The sequence below is a fragment of the Struthio camelus genome, chromosome 4 (assembly GCF_040807025.1).
Source record: "Struthio camelus isolate bStrCam1 chromosome 4, bStrCam1.hap1, whole genome shotgun sequence".
NCBI lineage: Eukaryota > Metazoa > Chordata > Aves > Struthioniformes > Struthionidae > Struthio > Struthio camelus.
Genome location: NC_090945.1, coordinates 43,341,074 through 43,362,595, shown reverse-complemented (window position 1 = coordinate 43,362,595; position 21,522 = coordinate 43,341,074). Strand labels below are relative to the sequence as shown.

Genomic DNA, 21,522 nt, shown 5'->3' with positions numbered 1-21,522 from the left:
CAAAAGGATAAATCACTGTGAACATCAGAACCTGTTTTTTTCCATAAATTATGATCTGTGCTTTTCAACATCTTACTACAACAATCTTACCTTTTTCCATAGCTACTATCTTTCCCCCTATCCACTGAAATAGCTCTATCCCCTTTCCTCCCCCACCTTAGGGGGTCCTTAATCCCTACAGGCTCCTACAGTATCTCCAGCTCTCTCCAACATCCTCAGATATCCCACTCAGCAAGAGTGCACAGCGGCTGCTCTACCATGCACACAAGTTCATCGTTTTTCTTGTCAGCTAACAACTTTTTGAGTTTATGCTGCAGCCCATCTCTCAATGGGTGCATTAGCTTGGCATTATTGCTTATTAACCCTGTCAACTGAAATGTAGAGATTCAGCATCTTTTAGATCCTTACCTGTCAAATCTGAAGCTATGCAGTGGGTTAAAAAATTACGGTGGTGGAGGAACAACATAGCAAACAGCGTGAGTTGCATAAGCTGGCCAGGAGGCTGAGAATGCAGCTTGTGGGGAAAAAAAACTTGACTGGTCCGTTAAGCTGTGGTACTCCTTCCTGCAGAATATTGTCGTAATGAGATTTACAAAAAATGTCTGCATTAATTCATGAAATAAAACATCTTTAAAGACTTTAAAATACAAAGATACCAGCTCCACCTCAGGAAACCTGACTGGGAAAACATTCAGGAAGAGGCTTGCTGCGTACCTGCCTTTTTCTCTTTCGCTGGGTATGTTAATGACCAGGACACGGGGCTACATGGATCTTGGTTCTGGTGAGGCACAGCCATCCTTAAGCTAGCTCTAGCTTTTTCTAGTCGTTCCACAATATGGAATTTGGCATCAGATATGGAGCAATTATTGAATTTATCAGGAAGTTTGAAGCCTTATTGTAATATTATTACATGTGCCACATCTTTAATACATCATTTTTTCCATAACCTGTTAGTAACTTACGTGTCATTACATGATGCTGTTTGAGGCAGCCCAGATAATTCAGTCATAGATTCACTTCCGAGTTCTCTCATACTCACATTTACCAATAACTTAGTATCATTTCTTCAGACTCATGGGCAGCATATGCACATACCACAGGAATCTTTCTTCGACCAATGTTCTCACAGATAGGTAGTGTAAAGAATAGGGCAACATCTCTAAGCCTAAATACTTGTTTTGCTATTAAAAATAAATTGTATTTTGTAAATCCATGCTTATCATGCAATCCAAACCTAATCTAGAGCTGTAAAAACGAATACACTCTTTTAAATAGAGTTGGTCAATATTTTAATTTTTGAGAAATATTGCATTCTTCAGCTATTGAACGGGGAGAGTGATTGAGTCAATGAAGCAATAAACTTGAACGTTACCTAGCGTTACAACTACTCACATGACGGGAGGTGGCGTGCAGAGGGTTTGTATAGAGAAATCAGCATTTATATGCTACAAAGAAGCTTATTATTATGGTGGACAAAACGCACTGCACCGAAAAGCAGACAGACACTGTGGTAGCCCATCTACATTTGATGTTAAGAGAATTCTTAACTTACAGAATTTGATAACGTGAATGAACTGATTTTTTTTAAATTATAAGGTTTTGCACAGTAGCACAGCAAGGGAATGAATTTTTACGTGTAGAACAGGTTAATTTTAGTAATGCAAGAAACTACTGTAGCTTGCATACTAGAAAAAAAAGCAATATGCAATTGAAGAATTAAATGAATAATGGATGCTTAAGAATAGTCACCTTTGATTTAAGGACAGCACCTTCCACTCAAAGAAAATAGCTATGCACTTTTAGCCAAAGCTATATGAAAAACTTGCTGTAGCTTACAATACAAATACAGCAAAGAAACGCTAGTTTACCCTACTTTTCCACCCTAGGTTTTGAGACAAATTGACCAGAACACAAGCCTAGACTACAAACGGGCAGATGCAACTGACCAAACAAACAAATAAACCAACCAACCTGCTCCCCGTCCAAATCTCATTATTACTTAAAATCAGTGTTTCTCTTGCACCTTGTATATAGTGGCACAGCATCAGGATTTTGATTAGAATTTTCCTCCTCTCTTGTAATGGGGGAAGTTGTCTTTTAAATAAACAAAAACAGTGTACGTTTCCATGGTCTTCCTAGATGCAGAACTCACCTCAGCCATTTGGCTGGAGTGCTCTGCCACCTATAGGAATCTGTTCTCAGGCCGGACACTGCTTCCTCATGCAATAAATGCAGCATCAAGGATAGTTTCATAGGAAACAAGTTTAAAGAGGAGCTACCCAGCAGGTAATGCTAAACCCATTTAAAACCTGATGGTGACTCAGCTTTTTTAGCTCTTCAATCACTTCAGCAGTCTTTCTATCGCACTGGGTGAAGTGTCCTTCATCACTGGTGTAAGCATACCCTGTGCTTACAATAAGCTGTCAGAATGGCTCGCTAGTTTAGGCTGGTAGTGCATACGGGCTCAGGAAATCCTAGGTACAAGTCCCTGCTAAAACTGAACAACTGAGAGATTTCAACTTCTAGTCACCTGCCATAGTCGAGTCTTTTTGCTTCATTTTTGAGGCAAGGGGAAGAGGGAGCACAAGAAAAAGAATCTCACTTAACCACATTCAACAGGGGAAGAGACAAAAGAAAAAAAAGGTACCACCAAACACGTGCCAAAGAGGAACGTGAACCTCTATCACATCTCAAGTAATATTCCAATCATTCTGTTTGGGCTTCTAATAAAACAGAGGAGCTAATGATATTCAATGTGTACTTTCCTAGGAGTGCCTGTTTTGAGGATTACACAAGATTGCATGTGAAGCAGCATTAGGATTTGAGTGGTCTTAAGTAAGGAAAAGCTGCAAGCATCTCTGAAGTATTTCTAGGGTAGATAAAGTGGTATCTGAAGTCCAAAGAGTAGCAGACAAATTAACATGCAAGCTGGAAGATCTTTATGAGGATTTAGCCCTAAATACTGTCACTGTTACTTTTGTGCAACACACAAACAAATGTTTAAAAGGAGATTCAACAATACTAGAATTCTGCTTGTCTCAGTAATGCAAGTCAACTGCTAGATGTTAAGATTCTGGTTTGTAAAAGCAGTAGCCTAAATTGAGAGCGTGCTTGGCTCAAGAGTTGCAGCTGCACTGAGTAGCTGCATGTAGTTAAGTCCTTCAAAACATAAAACAGGCAGAGTTTACAAGAGGTTCTCAGCTTCTATTTCTTACTGCTGTCTCCACAAAACCATTCCAGCTGTAAACCGTTTTGAAAGCTACTTATAGAAATAATCCTTCTTCATTAATGAAGAGAGTAATACACCACATCCTACGGTTTTTGTCAGTTTTGTATTAAAAAAACATATGAAAGGTATAATACACACCTCAAACCAAAACCACATTTATTTCATCAGTCACAAGTGCAAATATAGCAAGAAGTCAGTTCAGCAAATTACAACACACAGAAAGGAATGTAATGTAAATGCTAATTACACTGACAGAGCAATGTCAAAGAGCAGCAAAAATGGTTTCTCCAAATAAAAGTTTCTATCCTTTTTATTTAAAATAATGTAATAAATCAAAATCAGGAATGTCTCTGCTAACATTTAGCCAGCTCTTCTGGTATTAACAGTTTGCGTTATTCAGTGTGCAAAAGGCTTGCCCAAGCTCCTTATTAACAGATGTTTTGGTTTTAAGCAAATTTTACCTATTATGTAAATAATATAGTGCTGATACCAATTCATATTTTCTGCTATTTGATATTAAAAATTTGAGAATATATATTTTTTAAAAGTCCAATTTCAGTGTACACTTACAATTTTACCTGCATCCAAAGTGGGCAATGTTAAAGATAAAATTGAATAAAATTCCTGCAAACAAATGGACCCACGTAACCTAAGATTTTTTGCATCATCTTTAAATCTGTAGTTAAAATATATATGCAGTACTTACGTATAAAATAGAAAGCATTCCCATTAGGAAGAGACTGCAGTGTCATTAGCAGCTTTTCCCTACCACCTAGTAGCCAAGGAACAAGACTTATGCTTAATACCTCATCACTATTTTGCTTTAAAGAAAAGCAAAAGTTGACTACCAGTATTAGCATCAGAATGTGCACACTGGGAGTTTAGTCAGCCTTCTTTTTTGTGAGGAGCTGCTGTTTCTTCTCTTTTTCTTTATAGGCAATGAATTGAGAGTCTGTACCAAAGAATCTGTCCCACCATGTGAAGGTTGAAGCATAATTGCCGATAAAGTTCATGTGATGGAAATCGTGAAAACGGGCCCCAGCATAGAAAGGCACCAAATGAAGAGGATTCAGAGGAATATCATAGCCACTATAGGGGAGGGGAAAAAAAAAGGAATTGTAGTAAGGTTTTTTTCCAAACTAAAATATATAGACTATAACTTGTCCTTTTTAGAAAACAGATTTTTTTTTTTTTAAATATTCTAAGGCCCGGAAGCAATCACCTTAAAACTGGCTTAACAGAAGAATTACAGTGAGCAGTTCCACAAAATGAGGTAAAACAAAAGTTCATTGCTTCTACAAGAAGAAACGAAAAACAAAACCACCTTCTATCTTAGCCAAATGCTTCTGTAAACTATCCCACATTGGCTTTGGCACTTGCTGATCTCTTCATGTCAGTTTATTAAGCCCTCCTCCCCACCCCCCCAAAAAAAAAAATCTAAGCAAGACACCTAGAAGATTACAGTGGATGACTTCCTACTGGTTTGGCAGATCCAGCTGGCTCAAGGGCTGCTGGAAGAAACAAAAATTAAAACTATCTTTTAGTATCAGCAAGCTATTAATGTTATCTCAGCTGCTCATCAAACATCATCTCAAATCAGCTACAGCTGTTTGAGTTGCTGTTAAAGTCCTCCCTTAAAGAAAGGCAGATTAATTTGGTGACTGAAAGGAGAAGACATGCTGAGCCAAGCTTGTAATACTTCTATTCTTAATTATTTTCAGCTTAATGTTTAAATATTTCATGTTTTAAAATTCAAAATATAAAATCAGAGTCATATTAAAACCAGAACAGTTTGCTTTAAAGAGTTTTCAACTCTGTTGCTTAGTAGTACCGGAAAGCATCCTACCACTACCTAGCGGGGAGAGCAAAAGATAATTTGTTATAAACACCTCATATGGACAGCAAACTGAAATCATAATTGCCACAGGAGATTCCTATTTTTCATCAATCAATGGTACGCTACAGCCTGTACTTCTCAATCTATAACCAAAAGATTACCAAAATACCAATGATTTGTACAATGAGTTGGTTAGTAGCTCACGTTGTACTAAAGCACTTGAAAATCAGCTTAAAATAAAATACTATATGCTTAATGCTGTATTTACTGATACAAAGTTAAGTATGATACTAGCACTTTAAAAATTAACTCTAACTTTCCCTCTCCCAAGCACAAGAATATAAGCACACTCATTCACAGATGAACCTAGCTAAGCCTACTGGGATTTGTACTACCATTTAGGAGCCAAATCTGAAATTATACTTTTACTACAAAGACAAGAAGTCTCTTCAACCAATTCTGATTTTTTTTTTTTAAGTAGTCAATAGTAGTATTCTAATATGCACAAGATGATTTATATACTAGATATCAAACATCAAGCATCAGATCAACCATCATAATGATATACCCAGCATTTGTGGCCCTCTTCAAGACACTGTAGTTGACAATCTACACTCTTTCAATCAACAAGATTTGATATTAACACAGCTTAAAAATAGAAAACAGTATTACTGTTCATACTGTATCACCTGCTAGTGGTGGTACTGCAGAGAAAGTCTAGAAGGTGGTACACATGCATCAATTTCTTTACAATATGCATAAAAGCACTTCAGTGCAAAAGAAACAGTAGAAAGCTCAGTGGAAGAAGAGCCAGTTAATTTTAAAATAGACTTAGGGAGAAAAAGTATTAAAAAGCAATGAAGATTTCACCTGTGTACATCAATGGTTTCCATCAGGCGACATATTACCCATGCCCACAGAAGAATCACATGGTTACAGAAAACAACAATTCCAATAAAAAAGCCAGTTCCAAGGATAAGCGTTTCCAGAGGATGTGCATATTCTGCTTGCATTCCAAAGGGAGACTACCGAAAAAAAAAAAAGAGAGAGAGAGAAAGAAACAGTTACCATTTTCAAATTTCTACACCTCAAACCAGATTCACCATTTTGTAAGACTCCTCTTCCTATCATCCCACAATACTGCAACAGGATGTGCAGAAATATCTTGGGGACAGAGGAAATGGACTGAGCAAGGGCCTTTAACATAGGTGTTCAGCTCCCCATTGGTTAAAACAGAAAACGGTATTCCAAGCTCATAAGGGTTATGAATCAATTAATGATTCCAAAAACTTCACCACAACTGTTCAAAGTGTTATTTAGGATTACCACTACTTCAAGCCAAAGAGATATTTCAAGAATATTAAAGGGTTTGGCAAGGTCCTATCAGCTTTGCTGTAATTCTAGGTTTAGAAGGAGAAGAAGTGAAAGGAAACTCAAATGTTCTCAGAGTCATAATTCACTCAGAAATTCAAAAAAATGTAGAACCACCAACAATAACAGAAAATAAAAAACACTCATCTCTGACACTTTATAAGTTCTTACAGTACAAAATTTTATTGTAACATTGAAATAAAGCATTTTCTTTCCTTTAGATATATATACACTAAACAGTCATTTCTACATTTGGTGTACAAAAACATTCCATAATACTGAAGGCTATAAGCTTGCTTATCTGAAAAAAAATAAAGGGCATTTTGGCTTAAGGAAGGTTTTAAACCTTTTATTATCAAGGTTTGTTTTTAGTAAAATAGCTATTAGCCTACAGACTCCTTCCACATGAACTCCTAATTCTCACAAGAAAAACATCCAGAAGCTGTTCCTGCTAGAGACCTGAGGGGCTGCCGAGATCAGAAGGAAAATGGCAGCTGCTGCTGCAGATGTATACACATATGCATGCGTTAATTAACATCATGCTCTCTGTTATCTGCAGTCCATATAAACCGCCCGAGACACAGTAGCCTGCAGTTTATACAACTTACAAACTGAACCAAAGTAGCACACAAATGCAGTTGCACCTGACTCCTGTGACCCAGAAACATCGCCGCCTAAAGACGGCCATACTGACTACAGGATGCAAGCACTGCCGGACCCTGGCTGCTTCACAACAGCGCCACCTCCAGTCAGGCAGGGCTCATTACCTCGTGCTCAGGGTCAGCACCGAGAGCGACAAACGCACCCAAAAATCTCTGTGTTGCACTGCCCGCTTGATACAACATCACAAAAATGACTGCAGCGCTTCCAGAGACCCATACGCAAGGTATGATCCCTTCCTAGATCAAACGTCCTGAGCATATGGCAGAGACACTCAGGCAGTTCAGGAACAGCCTGTACAGAAAGCGTCCTGGGCACTAGTAAATTCTGGGTAACACCCTAGATGTCGGAGAACTGACAAACAAATCGGAACTAGAAACATACATTCCTCCCTCACTCCCCTAACAACAGATATCAAAAATACTTTTACAAAGCTTGCTTTCACCTAGCTCAATGGATATGATCAAACTTCAGCCAAGACTTGGGTACAATTTTTTCAGTCTCATTAAATGAAATAAAACTACGCATGTTTTCAGAAACAAAATGGATGACTGCTTTTGTCAAAGAGCTCAAGAAAAGACATCTATCCCACTGCCAAAAGGATACAGAAGCCTGAAGGCATTCAAATATTACCTTTAAATAAGCTGTATGAAACTGCGTGTATTAAAAACAATTTGAAAGAATTCAAGGAATACATACTACAAACTCATGGTGAACTTTATGGATGTACTTGTATATTCTCTTGTGATGCAGCAATCTATGCAGGAAATAGTGCCAGGCATCCTCAATGATGGCACATCCAAAACACTGGGCAAGTAGAACATACCTTTAAACAGCGGAAGAACTGTTAGTTATAGAACATATTAGCTTATGCACAATCCTGAAAGATAAAGTAGTTTATATGCTAATAAGGGTGGGAAATACCTGGGAAATATCACATATTACTACTGAATGAATAACAGTGCATTGGCACTACCTATTTAACATACTAAAAATATTAATCACCAAGTACGTTAGCTTTTGTACCTATCAGCTCATCAGTTCACATGCTGAAGTGAGTTAAGCATGCAGTAGAACAAGTTATTATTCGTCATTTCAGTACCACACAGAGTATGATGAACACCTGCAGTCAGTCTAAGACCTAGATACACAAAGACAGAACTGCATCTGAACCAGAGATAAAAATAACATTACGAGAAAGACGACCTACTACTGTAAAGAACAACTTCAGGAAAAAAGAAAACAAAAGGCACTTTTAGCTAGATTTGGTTTTGTTTAAAAGTGTATTAATTGTGTAAAAGTGTATTAATTAAGTGTATTAATTGTTAGAACAAAAAGGTGAATGAGAAGCAGTAGATGCCTTCTCTCCCTTGAGCAATACACTGCTGTTATGAAATAAAATAACAGGGTGGAGGAAATAAATACTTAATCGAAGTCACAGAAAATCAGAACATGTTGAACTAAACAAAAACACACACAAAGTCCAATATCTAATCCAAGCCATCATCAGTTTTGCTTTGCCTCCACAGCTCCCTCTTAATCCTCCTCGTCTCTGAAGAATTTGGGATCATTTGAAAAAAAAAAAAAAAAAAACCCTCTAGAAAGCTCCAACTAGCTCTTGCACCAGTTAAGCACCAACAGATACAAAATTAACAAACAGTTTACAGACCAAAAAAAGTCAAGTTACAGTACATTCGAGTTAATGACACTATTTTTCAAACATTCTGCCTCCAGCTGTATGCAATTCAGTATCAACAAACAAGAAATATCTACCTACCATCTAGGCATTTCCTCCCACTCATATGGGATGTTAAAATATTCTGTGAAGTAATAGGTACCACAGATCAGAGGCAGCTGAATGAAAAAATGATTGAAGATGAGTGTTTTGAAACACTTCCACTGCTTTTCCCACGTTTCTGGTTTATCCTAGAAGGAAGCAGAAAGAGAGAGTTCCGTTACATACTTTCATAGCATGAATTTGAAGTGCCGCGAAACAACTTTGTAAGCAGTTTAAGATGATATAGCAATTTAGAGACTTTATTAACTTACGTGCGTTGCTACTCTGCTAGAGAGAATTCTGCTGCTTGATAAAGTCTCTTAACAGCTGACAGACCAACCCTGACAAAGAACGTTTCTTAAGAAAGTTTTATCATCGTAAATTTTCAAGATGTTTTTGAATAGCAAAAATATGTCCTTTCTTGCTCATCCCACGATTTACATGAAAAGCCAAAAACTAAACTGTTAGATAGTTCTTAAGGGGATGTGGAGTACAAAAGGGAAGCAGATCATATCTGCTCAAAATGATGAGCGTCTCCGCTTCATATTTTAGTATTATCCTAAGCACGTGAAATCTATCCAAGAACATCCATTTTTTTCCAGGCAGCTGTATTACCAATTACTGCAATAATTTCAAAAACTAGTATTGTTTCAACTTCACATTACAAGTAGAGTTAAAGGAACTGGGGGGAAACAATCATCTCTGCATACTGGATGTGCATTTGCCACTTATTAATGTTCAAAATCCAGTTAGAAGCAGGCAGCCCATCCCAAGCCTTCTCCACTATTAAAACACTTCAAAATCCTTTCAAGAGGACGTATATGGAGAAACTTTAAAAGAGACAGACCCTTGCTATCAAGTCTCAACACCGGGTAAGTTCACCATGTGAAAGTATTCTTTCACAATACTAACTCCCATCTCTACTACAAGCTACCACGACACTACTGTACCTTACAGAGGTCTTTCTCATAAACTTGCCTAGAGGATATTTAACTTCTCTAGTATAAAGACCAACACCTCCTGTTCTCTCTCTAACACCATGGCAGATAGGACCCCCTCCCTCCCTTTCCTTCCCCAAATTCACTTCTCTCTTCCTGCACGTTGCAGTTTTTCCCTGTCACTTCCAAGATGTCCACAGTGATAGAGAGGAACCTGTGCTCATCTAAATCAGAAATTAATATACGGCAGTTATCCCTACTTTGTATGTTAGAAGAGAAATCAGGAAGCGTGCAGTTCACAGTTTTGTCTTACCTGTTGAATTTTATACTTTTGCATGTACGGTATAAACTGGAAGATAAATCCAGGTACACAGAGCAAGAAGTATGAAGCTTCATGAACTATAAGTGATCCCCAGGTCGCAATCTGGAACTTTGTGTAGTTATCCAGCATGTAGTTCCAAGCATTTTTAAATGGTTGCTGCAGTGGATTATCAGGCAAGAAAGAGTCTATATACTCCACTGCCAGGTAAGCAGAATTCAAGATATCAACGCTATCGTTCGTTGCCATTGTTCAAACATAAAACATCACAGTTACAGTTCTTCTACAGTCGCCTATAAACAACCTGCAAATTTTGAGAAAATAAAATTTGAACGAGAAGCAGTATCACCTGAAAAACCATTACCGATCTTAACTTTTACCTAGTTTGGGGCAAGAGAAACACAGGTTCTCTTTATATAAATCAGTGTGAAAGAATAAAGGTTAAAAATGCACTGCGCATCAGCTGGCTCTCAAGTTTTAAAATTAGCTCAAGGCAGAAAAAGCATGATGAAATATTAGGTTTTTTATTACCCAATTTTATTTACAGTTTCATTTACAGAGAAGCTGCATAAAAGTTGTATACTTTTAGTAAAGAGCAAAGGAGGGCTCAAAATAGATTTCAAAGTTGAACAGTGCCTCACGATTTGTTGTTTATCCAAGCTTGTTCTTTTCCTACCTGTGAGCCAGACTCCACGCAAACAACCTCAGCACAAAAGACAACCCTGCAATCGTCAGTTTCGTGTCTGTACCATATCAACTACTTTAACCAGCTTTTGGATTGCAGCTGGGTTGAGGGCAATCCACCCTTTCGCAAGTCAGAAAGCAGAGAGGCAGCATTCCCACAGGTGGTCAGACCTTCTCCCATTTCTGCAGGAGCAAGGTGGGTGTTTTTCTTACCTTCCACTCTCAAACGCGTGTGGAATTCACAAGACTGGGACCTTGGTGAGTCCCAAAAAGCCTAGCCCCGTTAGTACACTTGGAAAAAGATCCAACACAAGGAATACAGCCAGTTCAATAACGAACAACATCAACGATCGTTTTTCTTTATAACAGCACCATAAAAGCAATGTTACTTCTATTAATAGCTGATACAGCACAGCAGTTAGTAAAGAAGCTCCAGACTCGAGCTTCGTGCCAAAGGAAAGATTTGTTACTCACCTTCCCCAAAAAGAAGCCGGCTACGCAAGAGGCCAGAGACAAGGCTAGGCCTGGGGACACCTTCCCGCCGTCCCGCCGAGCATAGGCGACGACCCTGCGAAGAAGCGAGAGCCGGGCCCTGAAGCCGCCGCCGCCGCCGCCGCCAGCCCAGCCGGCCCTCGACGCCGCGGGTGGGGACCCGCCCGGCAGCGCGGCCCCACGGCGAGGCGAGGCGCCGCGCGGCAGCTCCCACGCACCCGCCCCGCCTGCCCCCGCAGGGCTGGCCGCCAGCGACCCCTCTCCCCGCCTTCACCTGCCGCGACAGGGACCCGGGCCGCCGCCCGCGGCGGACCCCGCGCCTCCTCACCTCGGTGGTGGCGGCGGCAGCTCCTCACGCCGCGGCGGCGGAAGCGGCAGCAATAACAACCGCCAGCGCCGCCGGCCCCTCAAGGGCGCCCTCCCATTGGCCGCGGAGCAACCCGCGGCGCGGCGCTCATTGGCGCGCCGGCGTTAGCGGCGGAGAGTCAGGCGTGAGGAGGGCCGGGACGGAGCTATGCCTCCCGAGCACCGATTGGCCGAAAGGGTGGAGTGAGGATAGTGAGATCTCGGCGGGCGGCCAATGAGGCGGGAGGGAGGCCAGGTGACGTCAAAGACGTGATGAGGAGGAGATCGGTGCCACAGTGGGCAGAGGTGGAGGGGGCGGGACGATGACGAAGCGCGCGCGGCCCCTCCCCGCCGCCCCAGCCCGTTGCCATGGCGCCGCGGGCGTGGGAAGCGGCGGCGGCCGCCGGGACTGCTTCTCTTCCCTGCCCCGCGGACCGTTAGGGCCGAGGAAGCAGACGCTGCTGCCAGGCGCCGCCCGGACAGTACCGCGGCAGAAGGGAGGGTGTGAGGGCCGCCCCCGCCCACCCCCCCGCCTCCAGTTTTACGAGTGAAACCACCGTTATAGCTAGAAGCCGCGCGGCAGTCGAAGCAGTTATGCCTGGCTCCTCCCCGCCGTTACTTTCGTCCGCGCCGTGCGTGCAGCTCTGTGTAAAAATAAAGAGAATTCACTGCTGCTGCAGGCCGTGAGGTAGGATGCGGCATTATTGCCCCCTTTTACAGAAGAAACACAGTACCCGAGCCGCACAGCCCTGTGCGCAACTGTGGTCTGTGCGGTGGGCTTTTCACGGACAAACCGCGGGGGGATACGTACCTGTGTCAACGTAACCGCCGTTGCTACGGGGTTGCCCACGATTGCGGGGGACGGGAACCACTGATGCACAAAGCCATCATCCTCTTTTCATGCTCCTACACACAAACTTCCTCATTTAAATAAACAGGATTAAAATACAAAGGTATGTCATGGAATGCCCTTGTTCGGTGCCATACAGATAACATGACGTAAGATTTCTGTTCCAAATAAAACGTATTACCTAAATTCACAACGCGTCATTCAAGACCAACAGTTAAATGGAGGGTAGTGTTTAACGTTAGCATCTTTACCGACAGCGTCAAGAACAGTTACTCTCAGTTACTCTAATATTAACTTCACAGCTCAGATTTTTTTCCACAAGAAATTAGATGTGGCCACTACCTTAATTAACTAAAGACCAAAGCTTTCAGAAACAAACCAGCAGCGAACTAGTGGTATTTATATTACCAGTTCCTACACTTCAATAATTTTCTTCAACTCACTCACATTCAGCTCTTTAAAACACCCTTCCCCTCCAAAAACCTCTTCACTGATATCAAATTATTTATGAGACTTGTATTGAGAAACACAACTTTTAAGCAATTTTGTTGGCATTATGAAACAATATACAAACTTTTATTTAAAGAAAGTCTCAAATATGACAGTAACTTTGGTCATGTAAAAAGGAGGCCATTCAAGAACAAATAAAAATGAGCTGCTCTACAAACATGGCCACATACAGTATATTCAGATATTAGCTAATAGCAGCTAAGGTTACACACATAAATAGACCTTAATACCATGCAAGTTCAACTTAATTTCATACATTCATTATAAATGTTCAGTAATTTTCATGCCAAATCACCTTTTGGATAAAAAGGTAAGAAAGGAGTAACATCTAAACATGACCAAGATTGAACAGAAAAAAAACCCATAAATAAGTACAGACAACATTTTTATTAAAAAGATGAAATTATACCTGTTCAAGAAGCATTACACCCTCTCCAATCTCGTTCAGTGAAAATTAGTAGTGTTAAGCATTGTTAAATATTAAAAAATACAACTCTGTTTTACAACATAGTACTGGCATATTCAAAGTACTGTGCCAAATTATAAATAGTAAAATCAGGTTTTGAAGATTTTTAATGAAAAGCAACTTATGCACACACATACCTATGCACATATTATAGTTATGTAACAAAAGTTTTATAAAAGCAAACAAATTTACCCCATGCCAGCTTGAATTACTGAGGTGGGATTAAATACCGACTATGGAGACTGACAGCTCATTTCTTTAAATATATTTATTAGTCTCTGGAAAAAATAAGACAAAAATTTACTTTCACCAGAATACACACCATTCTTCACTGACAATCCATTTCTCAGTCATAACTGACATGAGTTGGTCCTTATGAAAGTGGCTTTTTTTGTTTGAAGACCTTGCAATAAAAAAATGGTCCACTAGCCTTTAAAAATTCAATCAGCTCCTGCTCAACTGCAGAATAATCCTACACATTGCTTCTACCTAGAGTAATCTTCATCATCTGTCATCTGTAATTGTAGATAGTCACATCTTCTCTGTGACTCAAGGTGCAGCTACAAGTAGAGAAGTGCTTAGATACTCAGTCACTTCAAATACACTTGTTGAAGACTGCTTCTAGTGCATAATCAAGTTGAAAATCCCTTTACAGGTCATAATGGTTTGTCAATAACTGTTACACCTAAAGTGAGGGGAAAAAAGGCATAAACCCTTAGGTAGTATCTTTTCAGAAAGATCATCATCAAGAATATGGAAAGATGTAATATACCAATTTACAACCAGCATAAAATTGAAAAACTGTACATCAGTGTTTACATTTTCGCTAATTTATCTCTGAGGGAAAGTTATCCGAGTCAGTAAAATTCTGAAAGTTTCTGTGATTTGAAAAAATTAGCCATTACTCAACAGTTTACTTTAATTTTTCTTATCAGTGAAGCATACACTTAACTCATTTGAGTAATTGCAATTATTAAAGGAACAGAACTCTGAAACATTTCTATTTTTTAACAAAGTTCAAAACTGGACTCCCACAGATTGAGACGCATTACAAATCTATTGATTAAAAAAGGCTAGTCATAATAGAAATTTCTTTCTCACTCACCACTTAAATGCTAAATCATCCTTGAACAGAGTTTAATGCCATCTTTTCTTTTTAGCGAATAATTGTTTAAAGCCAGAGTGAACCATCACATTTTTCATACCATTCTAGTATCTTCACAGTTTAATCTTGGACAGTACTTTGTCTGAATACTTCTGTCAAATTTCTTATCCTTTCTACTGTTTAATACACTGTAAAAAGTCTATTAAAAAAAATTACACACATTACCTGCATAGCTTCTTCCTGTACTCATACAAGATGACACAACTGTCCATTTATCAGTTGTTGGATTATAATATTCCACTGTTGATAAATTACAGGAACCATCATCTCCTCCAACCACGTACAAGAGACCATTTACAGCACAAACACCTAAAAAAGACAGGAAATAAATTCTGAAAATTAACAATTTGCTTGTTCATGCCATGAAAGCACGTTTTCTATCCTGTGACATCAAAGCAGCATAAATATTTAAGAAAAAAAGGAGCATGTGTGCACCAAATTATATTACCAGTGTTTTAAAGTAACTGTAGTACATACCTGCGTTCCTTCTGCACATGTTCATATCTGCAACTTGCTTCCATGCACTGGCAGCAGGGTCATACACTTCAACACTTTTTCTTACCAAAGGACCATCATGACCACCTACTGCATACAATAAATTGTTTAACACACCAACACCTGTAAACAGATGAAAATACTCACAATTAAATAGAGAATGGTATGACTGATAAAAGGGAGGAATAATGAATAGCATGTCTACTAACATAAATCCTCCATCTAGTCAATGTTAGGAACTATTTCAGAAAACATTGGGTCAGATGCATTAAAGCAAAATGAGAGTAACTAAAGCAAGACACTGACAAAATGTCTTGCATGACCACCTATATTACAGCATACAAAGGCCAGCGCTGTTCCGCAACAGAAGATTTAGAAAATTTTGGGAGAAAAATGATGTGCAGAAAATGAGTACTGTTGAAATTTAGGACCAATTAGAAGTGACAGTAAATGACACAGTATGCTCAGCCAGCATAACAGAAATCTGACGTGATGATAAAGCGTAAGTGAATTTTTAGAAAATAAAAACTACACAGTAGAAAGGATAAAAGCGGAATGAGTAGACGTTATACAATAGGCGTGTTTACATTAGTGTTGAATACCTGATAAATATATATGAAACAAAAATAAATGAATACAATGAGTACCTACCTCCTCCAGGTTTGGAGGAGGACACCAAACTTCCTTGAACCAAGCTCCAGTTATCAAAATATCCAAAAGGTGCTGGATAGTTTGAATATTTCTGGGGTCTCCTTTACTTAACAACAAAAGCTTATCAATCTATAAGCATGGGATGAAGGAACAAGGTAAAGCTAGTCCGGATTTACTTGCTAATTAGGTTGAACATATTGAAAAGATGGTAATAGGGAAACCAGAAAGGCAGGCCTATTTATTTATTCACTGCTTTATAATGCCGTGTGATAATCCAAGCATAATAGATTTAATAAATGCAATTTTTTGGCATTAAAACTAGCGAGGAATAGGCAAGACCATTAAAATTCACTACTATGAAAGTACATTGAGAGATCTAATATATGTCACATTTAAGATTATGAAACTTAAAGTACAATGTATTTATTTGCTAATATAGTTCTTAAAGGGCTCCAAGGGAAAGGGCACAGTTTAAAATCTTTATTAAAGATTAAAAGGAAGTAAAAAAGTAAATAGGAATATAAAAGATTAGCTAAGCCCTTCAGAGAAAAAATGCTGGGTAAAAATTAAAAAAAACCCTAAAACTGGAACTTAAATGCCAGCTGAAAGAGCTTTGAAAATATGTCACTAAGATTGTGTTTAAGGACTAGTCATAAACGGGAAGAGAAATGACCTCTGTTGAAATAAATAAATTTTCTTATTAAAAAGACAGATTTTAATAATTAAAGGAAGAGGGGAAAGAAACATGGAAGAGTTAAGTAGTGCAAATCTAAAAACAAAAAAAAAATCTTAACATAACACTAGTTTATAAGTCATGCGATCTAATGCTTTATCAGTGATATTCACTACTATCATCTCCCCACATCCCTCCCAGTTAATTTAATTCCTCTTGGATTGCTATTATTTCTATCTATCGCATCACAGCATATAAGGTGACGGCTTTTCTTTCTCCCACTCTGATCTGACTTTATCAGACAGGATAATGCAACATTCATCTTTTGTAGCATTGAACATTACAGAACTGGAAGGAGGGCTAAAATTTTTAGTTTAAGTGTGTAATGTGATATAAACCAGGCAGATAAGTAAAGAATGAATGTGCTTCATTGTTACTTTATCCCCCACCCCATCTTCCTCTATCATTACCAACCTTCCTATTTAGTGTACATCATTTTCCCTCTGCCACATTGCCATCTTTTATTTGATAGCTTCTTATTTTTAAGGATGTCCTCTGTTCCTCTTTGGTCTTTTTCCCTTAAGCCCACACCCAGTTTCCAAGTCCTACCTTATTTCTTGCTCCTTCCGTCTGTATCTTCTTGTTGCCGTCTTCTGAGTTCTCCTTTGTTATTTTTCTTCCCTGCCCATTTTTCAGGACCCTGTCTTATATCTCTCATCCCTCCCAAATGGCCTACATCTGGATTTGAAGTTCCTCATCCCAAAATCTTGCCGGAACCAGATCTGTCCCCATAATGATCAACTGAGAAGCAGTTGGTACTAAAGAAGAGTAACTGAGGGTTAACCTCTGAAGTTGCTTTTGGAGGAAGCTGAAGCAGTAGGAACAGAAGAGATGGGCTTAAGTTCTTGAGATGACCAGAGATCCATAGGTTTAATACAGGAACACGATTCTCTTTGGTTACTCCCTACAGTAACACTAGGACTGATTGCCAATTGAAACAATTCTGGTGGTTTGGGATATTTGGCCACTACAGCCAAGCTCAATCAACAGTCATGGTTTTAGCATTATCACCCACTCCTCCCCCAAGCACAAATATAATTTCACATGTATTTAACAGAGTGGTACTGAAGAACACTGATTTTTTTACTCAGTTAAATGAATCTGAAAAAAATGACTATATTTACTCCTCCCCCCCATCTTTTTTTAAAAGAGAGGACAGGGCAAAAGGCAGCAGAGACTTGAGTAAACAAGCAAGGTCCTGAACTCCAGGGTGAGGGAAAGGAGGAGAGGGGCAGGAAGATTCTACTAGTTAGTGTATCTAAAGCACTAAATTGTAGTCTTGTAAAAGTAATTGAAGATCAAAAAAAAAAAAAATCTAAAAATACCTAGCATATAAACAGGCTACAAGGACAAAGGCAGTGTGCAATAATAGATTTTTTTTTAAACACTCGGATAAAATGGGTGTGTTGGCAGACTGCAAAATGAAGCTTTGTCACAGCCCATCAACATTATTTGTCTTCATAATGATTCAAATAATTTGCCTGTTTTATATATATCTTTTCCTCAAAAATTGCCAATATTAGCCAAGAGGATTTAATAGTACCCTTACTGTAACTCTGGCCAGTTTTTAACCCAGCATTTACTTCTGAGATATGCAAACTAAATAAGCAGAAGTTTCACAAGACAGCTATGTTATAGACCTACTGTGTTTCCTTTATAAACTTTACAGTTCTAGTTTAAAAATGCAAACAAAGTTATTACTTTTAGTAATATGATAAATCAAGTTACTGATTTTGGATGGGTATAATGGAAATATTACAGACTAAGTATTTTAGTAATGATTTTGAAACTATTATAAATGTCTGTTGAATTAATTTGGACTGAATTTAAACATCATTACACAGATTAAAAACTGTTCAGAGTTAATAAGTAGAGAATAATGGAAGGCAAGATGAAAAGTTGGGATAACTGTTAATCATCTACTGAGCATACTAGAACTCAATTCAGTTTTATTTGTAGCAACATCTCTTCCAATTATGAAGCACATTAATGCAATCACCAGTAGGTATTTAAAGGGTGTTGCTAAAAAGCATCATTGAGTACATGGCAGAAAAGGGACGGGACCTAAACAGGTAAGAAATAAAGGCGAAAAAATAACATCATGCAATTTGACTTGAAAAAGTCCATGTGAACGCATCAGAGAAATAAAACAACTTCAGCAAGTTGAAAAAACCTGAAACACCAAAAGACAAATAGAGGACAGTGAACAGTAAATGAGACTTGAGTCCATAATATAAATAGATAATGAAAGTGCTAAAGTCATTTTGGAGCTGTGGAAGCATCATTTGATTAAACGAGAACAGAATACCACCGGCACTTTTGATGTTATTAAAGAGAAACAGACATACACAGAATTTCAAGAAGAATAAAAATACTAAGAACAAAATAAAAAGGGATTTTTAAAGTTATGAAGAAATAAATGGATACACCTTGGCTACATGATAAAGAGAATAAAATGTAATAGCCTATACATATCCAAAGGATGTAAACATCAGATGATGAGAAGAATTAGTGAAGATTAAACAAAGGGTACATACATGGAAATAATAGGATAGAACAAACGATACAAAATTAAGAATGAACAAGGACAAAAACACCCTACAGTAAACCAGAATGCAGAACAAGTCCTCCGAAGAGGTGGAAATCTAGTCACAATTCACATGTAAAGTTGACTTGAGAACGCTATTAGAAAAACGTAGCCCTACACTGGCAAAGAGATGTTTTTGAAGAAATGAAATTTTTTCACCGAGGACATGAAGATTTTGATAGTAATTTCAGTATTTAGCTGATACTACATTAATTGTCACAAGCGTGTACGTTAATCTGTATGTAAAGAACATCAGAAGTTGAGGGAAGAGGAGGGAATATAAAAAGTACAAAAAGCAAGGAAAGATGTTTACTATTAACAGACTGAATCTTACTCTATAGGACAGTTCTGTAATTATAACCTGCAATATATCTGCCATCTAAGAGTAACACATTGCATTAGGCTCAGATGTTAGCTTACCTTTTATATTTTTTAAATACATTTTAAAACCACAATTTGTTTCAGTTTTACTCTGAGCATTGATCCTTGTGCACTCACCTGCTCCACTCCGCCTAGTGCTCATTTCTGCAACATAGCTCCACTCATTTGTATTAGCATCATAGCATTCTACTGAACTAAGGCACTGACGCGACGCCCCATCGTAGCCACCGACAGCATACAGCTTACCTAGAAAAGTAACCACCAGAAATCCACTAGTTTCTCAGGCACGTAGGCTACTGTTACACATGCAGAGTAGGAAATGTCACTCTCCAAAGTAGTTACTAATCAGCACCTGTTGTCAATCAGTTATTGTAGGTTTCTATTTTTCAAACAGTTTTAAGATATTACCCTATAGATCTTGTCATTTGAGGGAGATAAGAGGCAGCCAGTATCTAATATGAACAACGTGATTCAGAAGATTTTGAATTGCCTGTGTGAGATATGAAGGTACTTTACCCTATTTTAAATTAGGAATTGTCCAAAGGCAAACTAAGTATGTCTAACATTGGAAGCTAGCTAATAGGCTTCTTAGAAACATCTAAAAATTTAGATGGTAATTACTTTTATGCACTTGGTCTATACTTTCAGATCAGAAGCAGCGGAGGTTCCTATGCAGTTAAAAAAAACACACCTAAAACTGTTGCAAGACCTGGGAGCCGGCCCAGGTCCACATCATGCAAGCAACAACAAACCTGTTAACCACCAAGCTGTCTATGGAAGTCTGCAGATTCACAGCACCACGCTTAAGATCACCCCCAGCATGTAACCAGGAAAATCAGCCACAGATAACAGGAGTTAAAGTTCAGTGCTACATCCCTGAAGACTGATTTATAATATTATTACTTCTGTAACCAAGCACTCTAGCTCTGCTGGCATGCATAAGGCAGAGCATACACACTTTAGGGAGCGTCTCCTCAGTTTGCCTCAGGTGCACAGGACTCAGCATTAAAGCTCTGACTTCCATATATTCCTGTGCCTGAGCTCCAGTACTGCCACTAACACATACAGTGACCACATATACCTTTCACTGCAGCTTGCTCAGCAGAGTACTAAGAGATACTCCTCCAACATAGCTTTTTTCAAGTACTTCCTAAGGACAGATCTATACTTCACGGTTACTCTTTATTAATCTACAACAGGCAGGATATGAATTTCAGCTAAGATGTTCTCAACATTTAAAATAGAAAAGGATTTCTATTACAGAAAACAATTTATTTACAGTTTTATTAAAAACATTGAAGAAAAAACAGTTGCTGTTAACAGTTATGCCAACAGCGAAGAAAAATCAGTTTAATGTATAATCTCACATTATATAAAGCATGACAATCAAAAAATACTGAACTCAACTATATTAGAAGGTAGCCAAAACCAAGCAGAAAAATTATGTATTGTTCATACCATTTGAATTACAAGGCTGAACAAAATCCTAAATCTGAAGTATGCTTCCTAATGTGGAAATAGATAGTAGGGTGAAGATTACATTTCCCCCTCCTCTTTTTAATCTCATTTGTCACTGACTGTAAGTTTTACTAATAAACCATTTTGATCTTTTTCTATTCTACCTCAGTTTTAGACACTAACAGAGATTAAATATGGAGCCCTTCAGACTATACTTGTATTATTGTCAGTGAATATGAAGAAAGTTAAGACACTCGCCTAAGTATTGTGCAAGAATTTATATCTTCATTTCAGTAACTAAACCAAAAAAATTAATAATTATTTTGAATCAGATCACTCAATCCCAAAGGCCTCCTTTTTCTTTTGAAAATGGAATATATTTGGGGCTTGGTTTTGGAAACAGTGTTTTAAATCCTCTTCTGGTTTTTTTGTTTATCTGTTTTTAAAAAACCCTTATACTTTTCCTGACAATTCTGAAATGAAAAAAAAATTTTTTTTGGCCCTTTCCCCACTTTTACCAAAACTAGTTTCCATAGATGATCCAATTTTGTAAGTAGTTCCGGTTCCAAAACAT

The 21,522-nt window shown here is 38.4% G+C and overlaps 2 protein-coding genes across 6 annotated transcripts in view; both read right to left on the bottom strand.

Moving 5' to 3' along the window:
* Positions 1-3,368: 3,368 nt before the first annotated feature.
* MSMO1 (methylsterol monooxygenase 1) lies at positions 3,369-11,789 on the bottom strand. Of its 2 annotated transcripts, none has more exons than XM_068942422.1 (7): positions 11,636-11,789; positions 11,290-11,383; positions 10,126-10,435; positions 8,875-9,023; positions 7,797-7,923; positions 5,937-6,091; positions 3,369-4,318 (listed from the first exon to the last, which is right to left on the bottom strand). In XM_068942422.1, the coding sequence occupies exons 3-7, from the start codon at positions 10,378-10,380 to the stop codon at positions 4,111-4,113; spliced, it is 894 nt and encodes a 297-aa protein (XP_068798523.1). In that variant the 5' UTR covers positions 10,381-10,435; positions 11,290-11,383; positions 11,636-11,789; the 3' UTR covers positions 3,369-4,110. The 2 variants fall into 2 exon arrangements, with proteins under 2 accessions (XP_068798523.1, XP_068798524.1); XM_068942423.1 differs by having other exon boundaries at positions 11,582-11,703.
* A 1,209-nt stretch (positions 11,790-12,998) lies between these two features.
* KLHL2 (kelch like family member 2) overlaps positions 12,999-21,522 on the bottom strand; it is a 63,308-nt gene continuing 54,784 nt past the window's right edge. For all 4 annotated transcript variants that reach the window (XM_068942420.1, XM_068942418.1, XM_068942419.1 and 1 more), the window contains 4 exons: positions 19,608-19,736; positions 15,121-15,261; positions 14,809-14,952; positions 12,999-14,163 (listed from right to left, as the gene is read on the bottom strand). In XM_068942420.1, coding sequence (XP_068798521.1) covers positions 14,135-14,163; positions 14,809-14,952; positions 15,121-15,261; positions 19,608-19,736 — 443 coding nt within the window. In that variant the 3' untranslated portion in view covers positions 12,999-14,134. The remainder of the gene's footprint in view (positions 14,164-14,808; positions 14,953-15,120; positions 15,262-19,607; positions 19,737-21,522) is intronic.

Excerpts from the sequence above, each read along its gene's own strand:
- MSMO1 (XM_068942422.1), bottom strand. The coding sequence starts at position 10,380 with ATGGCAACGAACGATAGCGTTGATATCTTGAATTCTGCTTACCTGGCA. Across the intron at positions 7,924-8,874 it reads TGGGAGGAAATGCCTAGATG|GTATGTTCTACTTGCCCAGT; the intron begins GTAGGTAGATAT and ends CGCTGTTTAAAG. Across the intron at positions 4,319-5,936 it reads GAAACCATTGATGTACACAG|TGGCTATGATATTCCTCTGA; the intron begins GTGAAATCTTCA and ends CCTCCCCTATAG.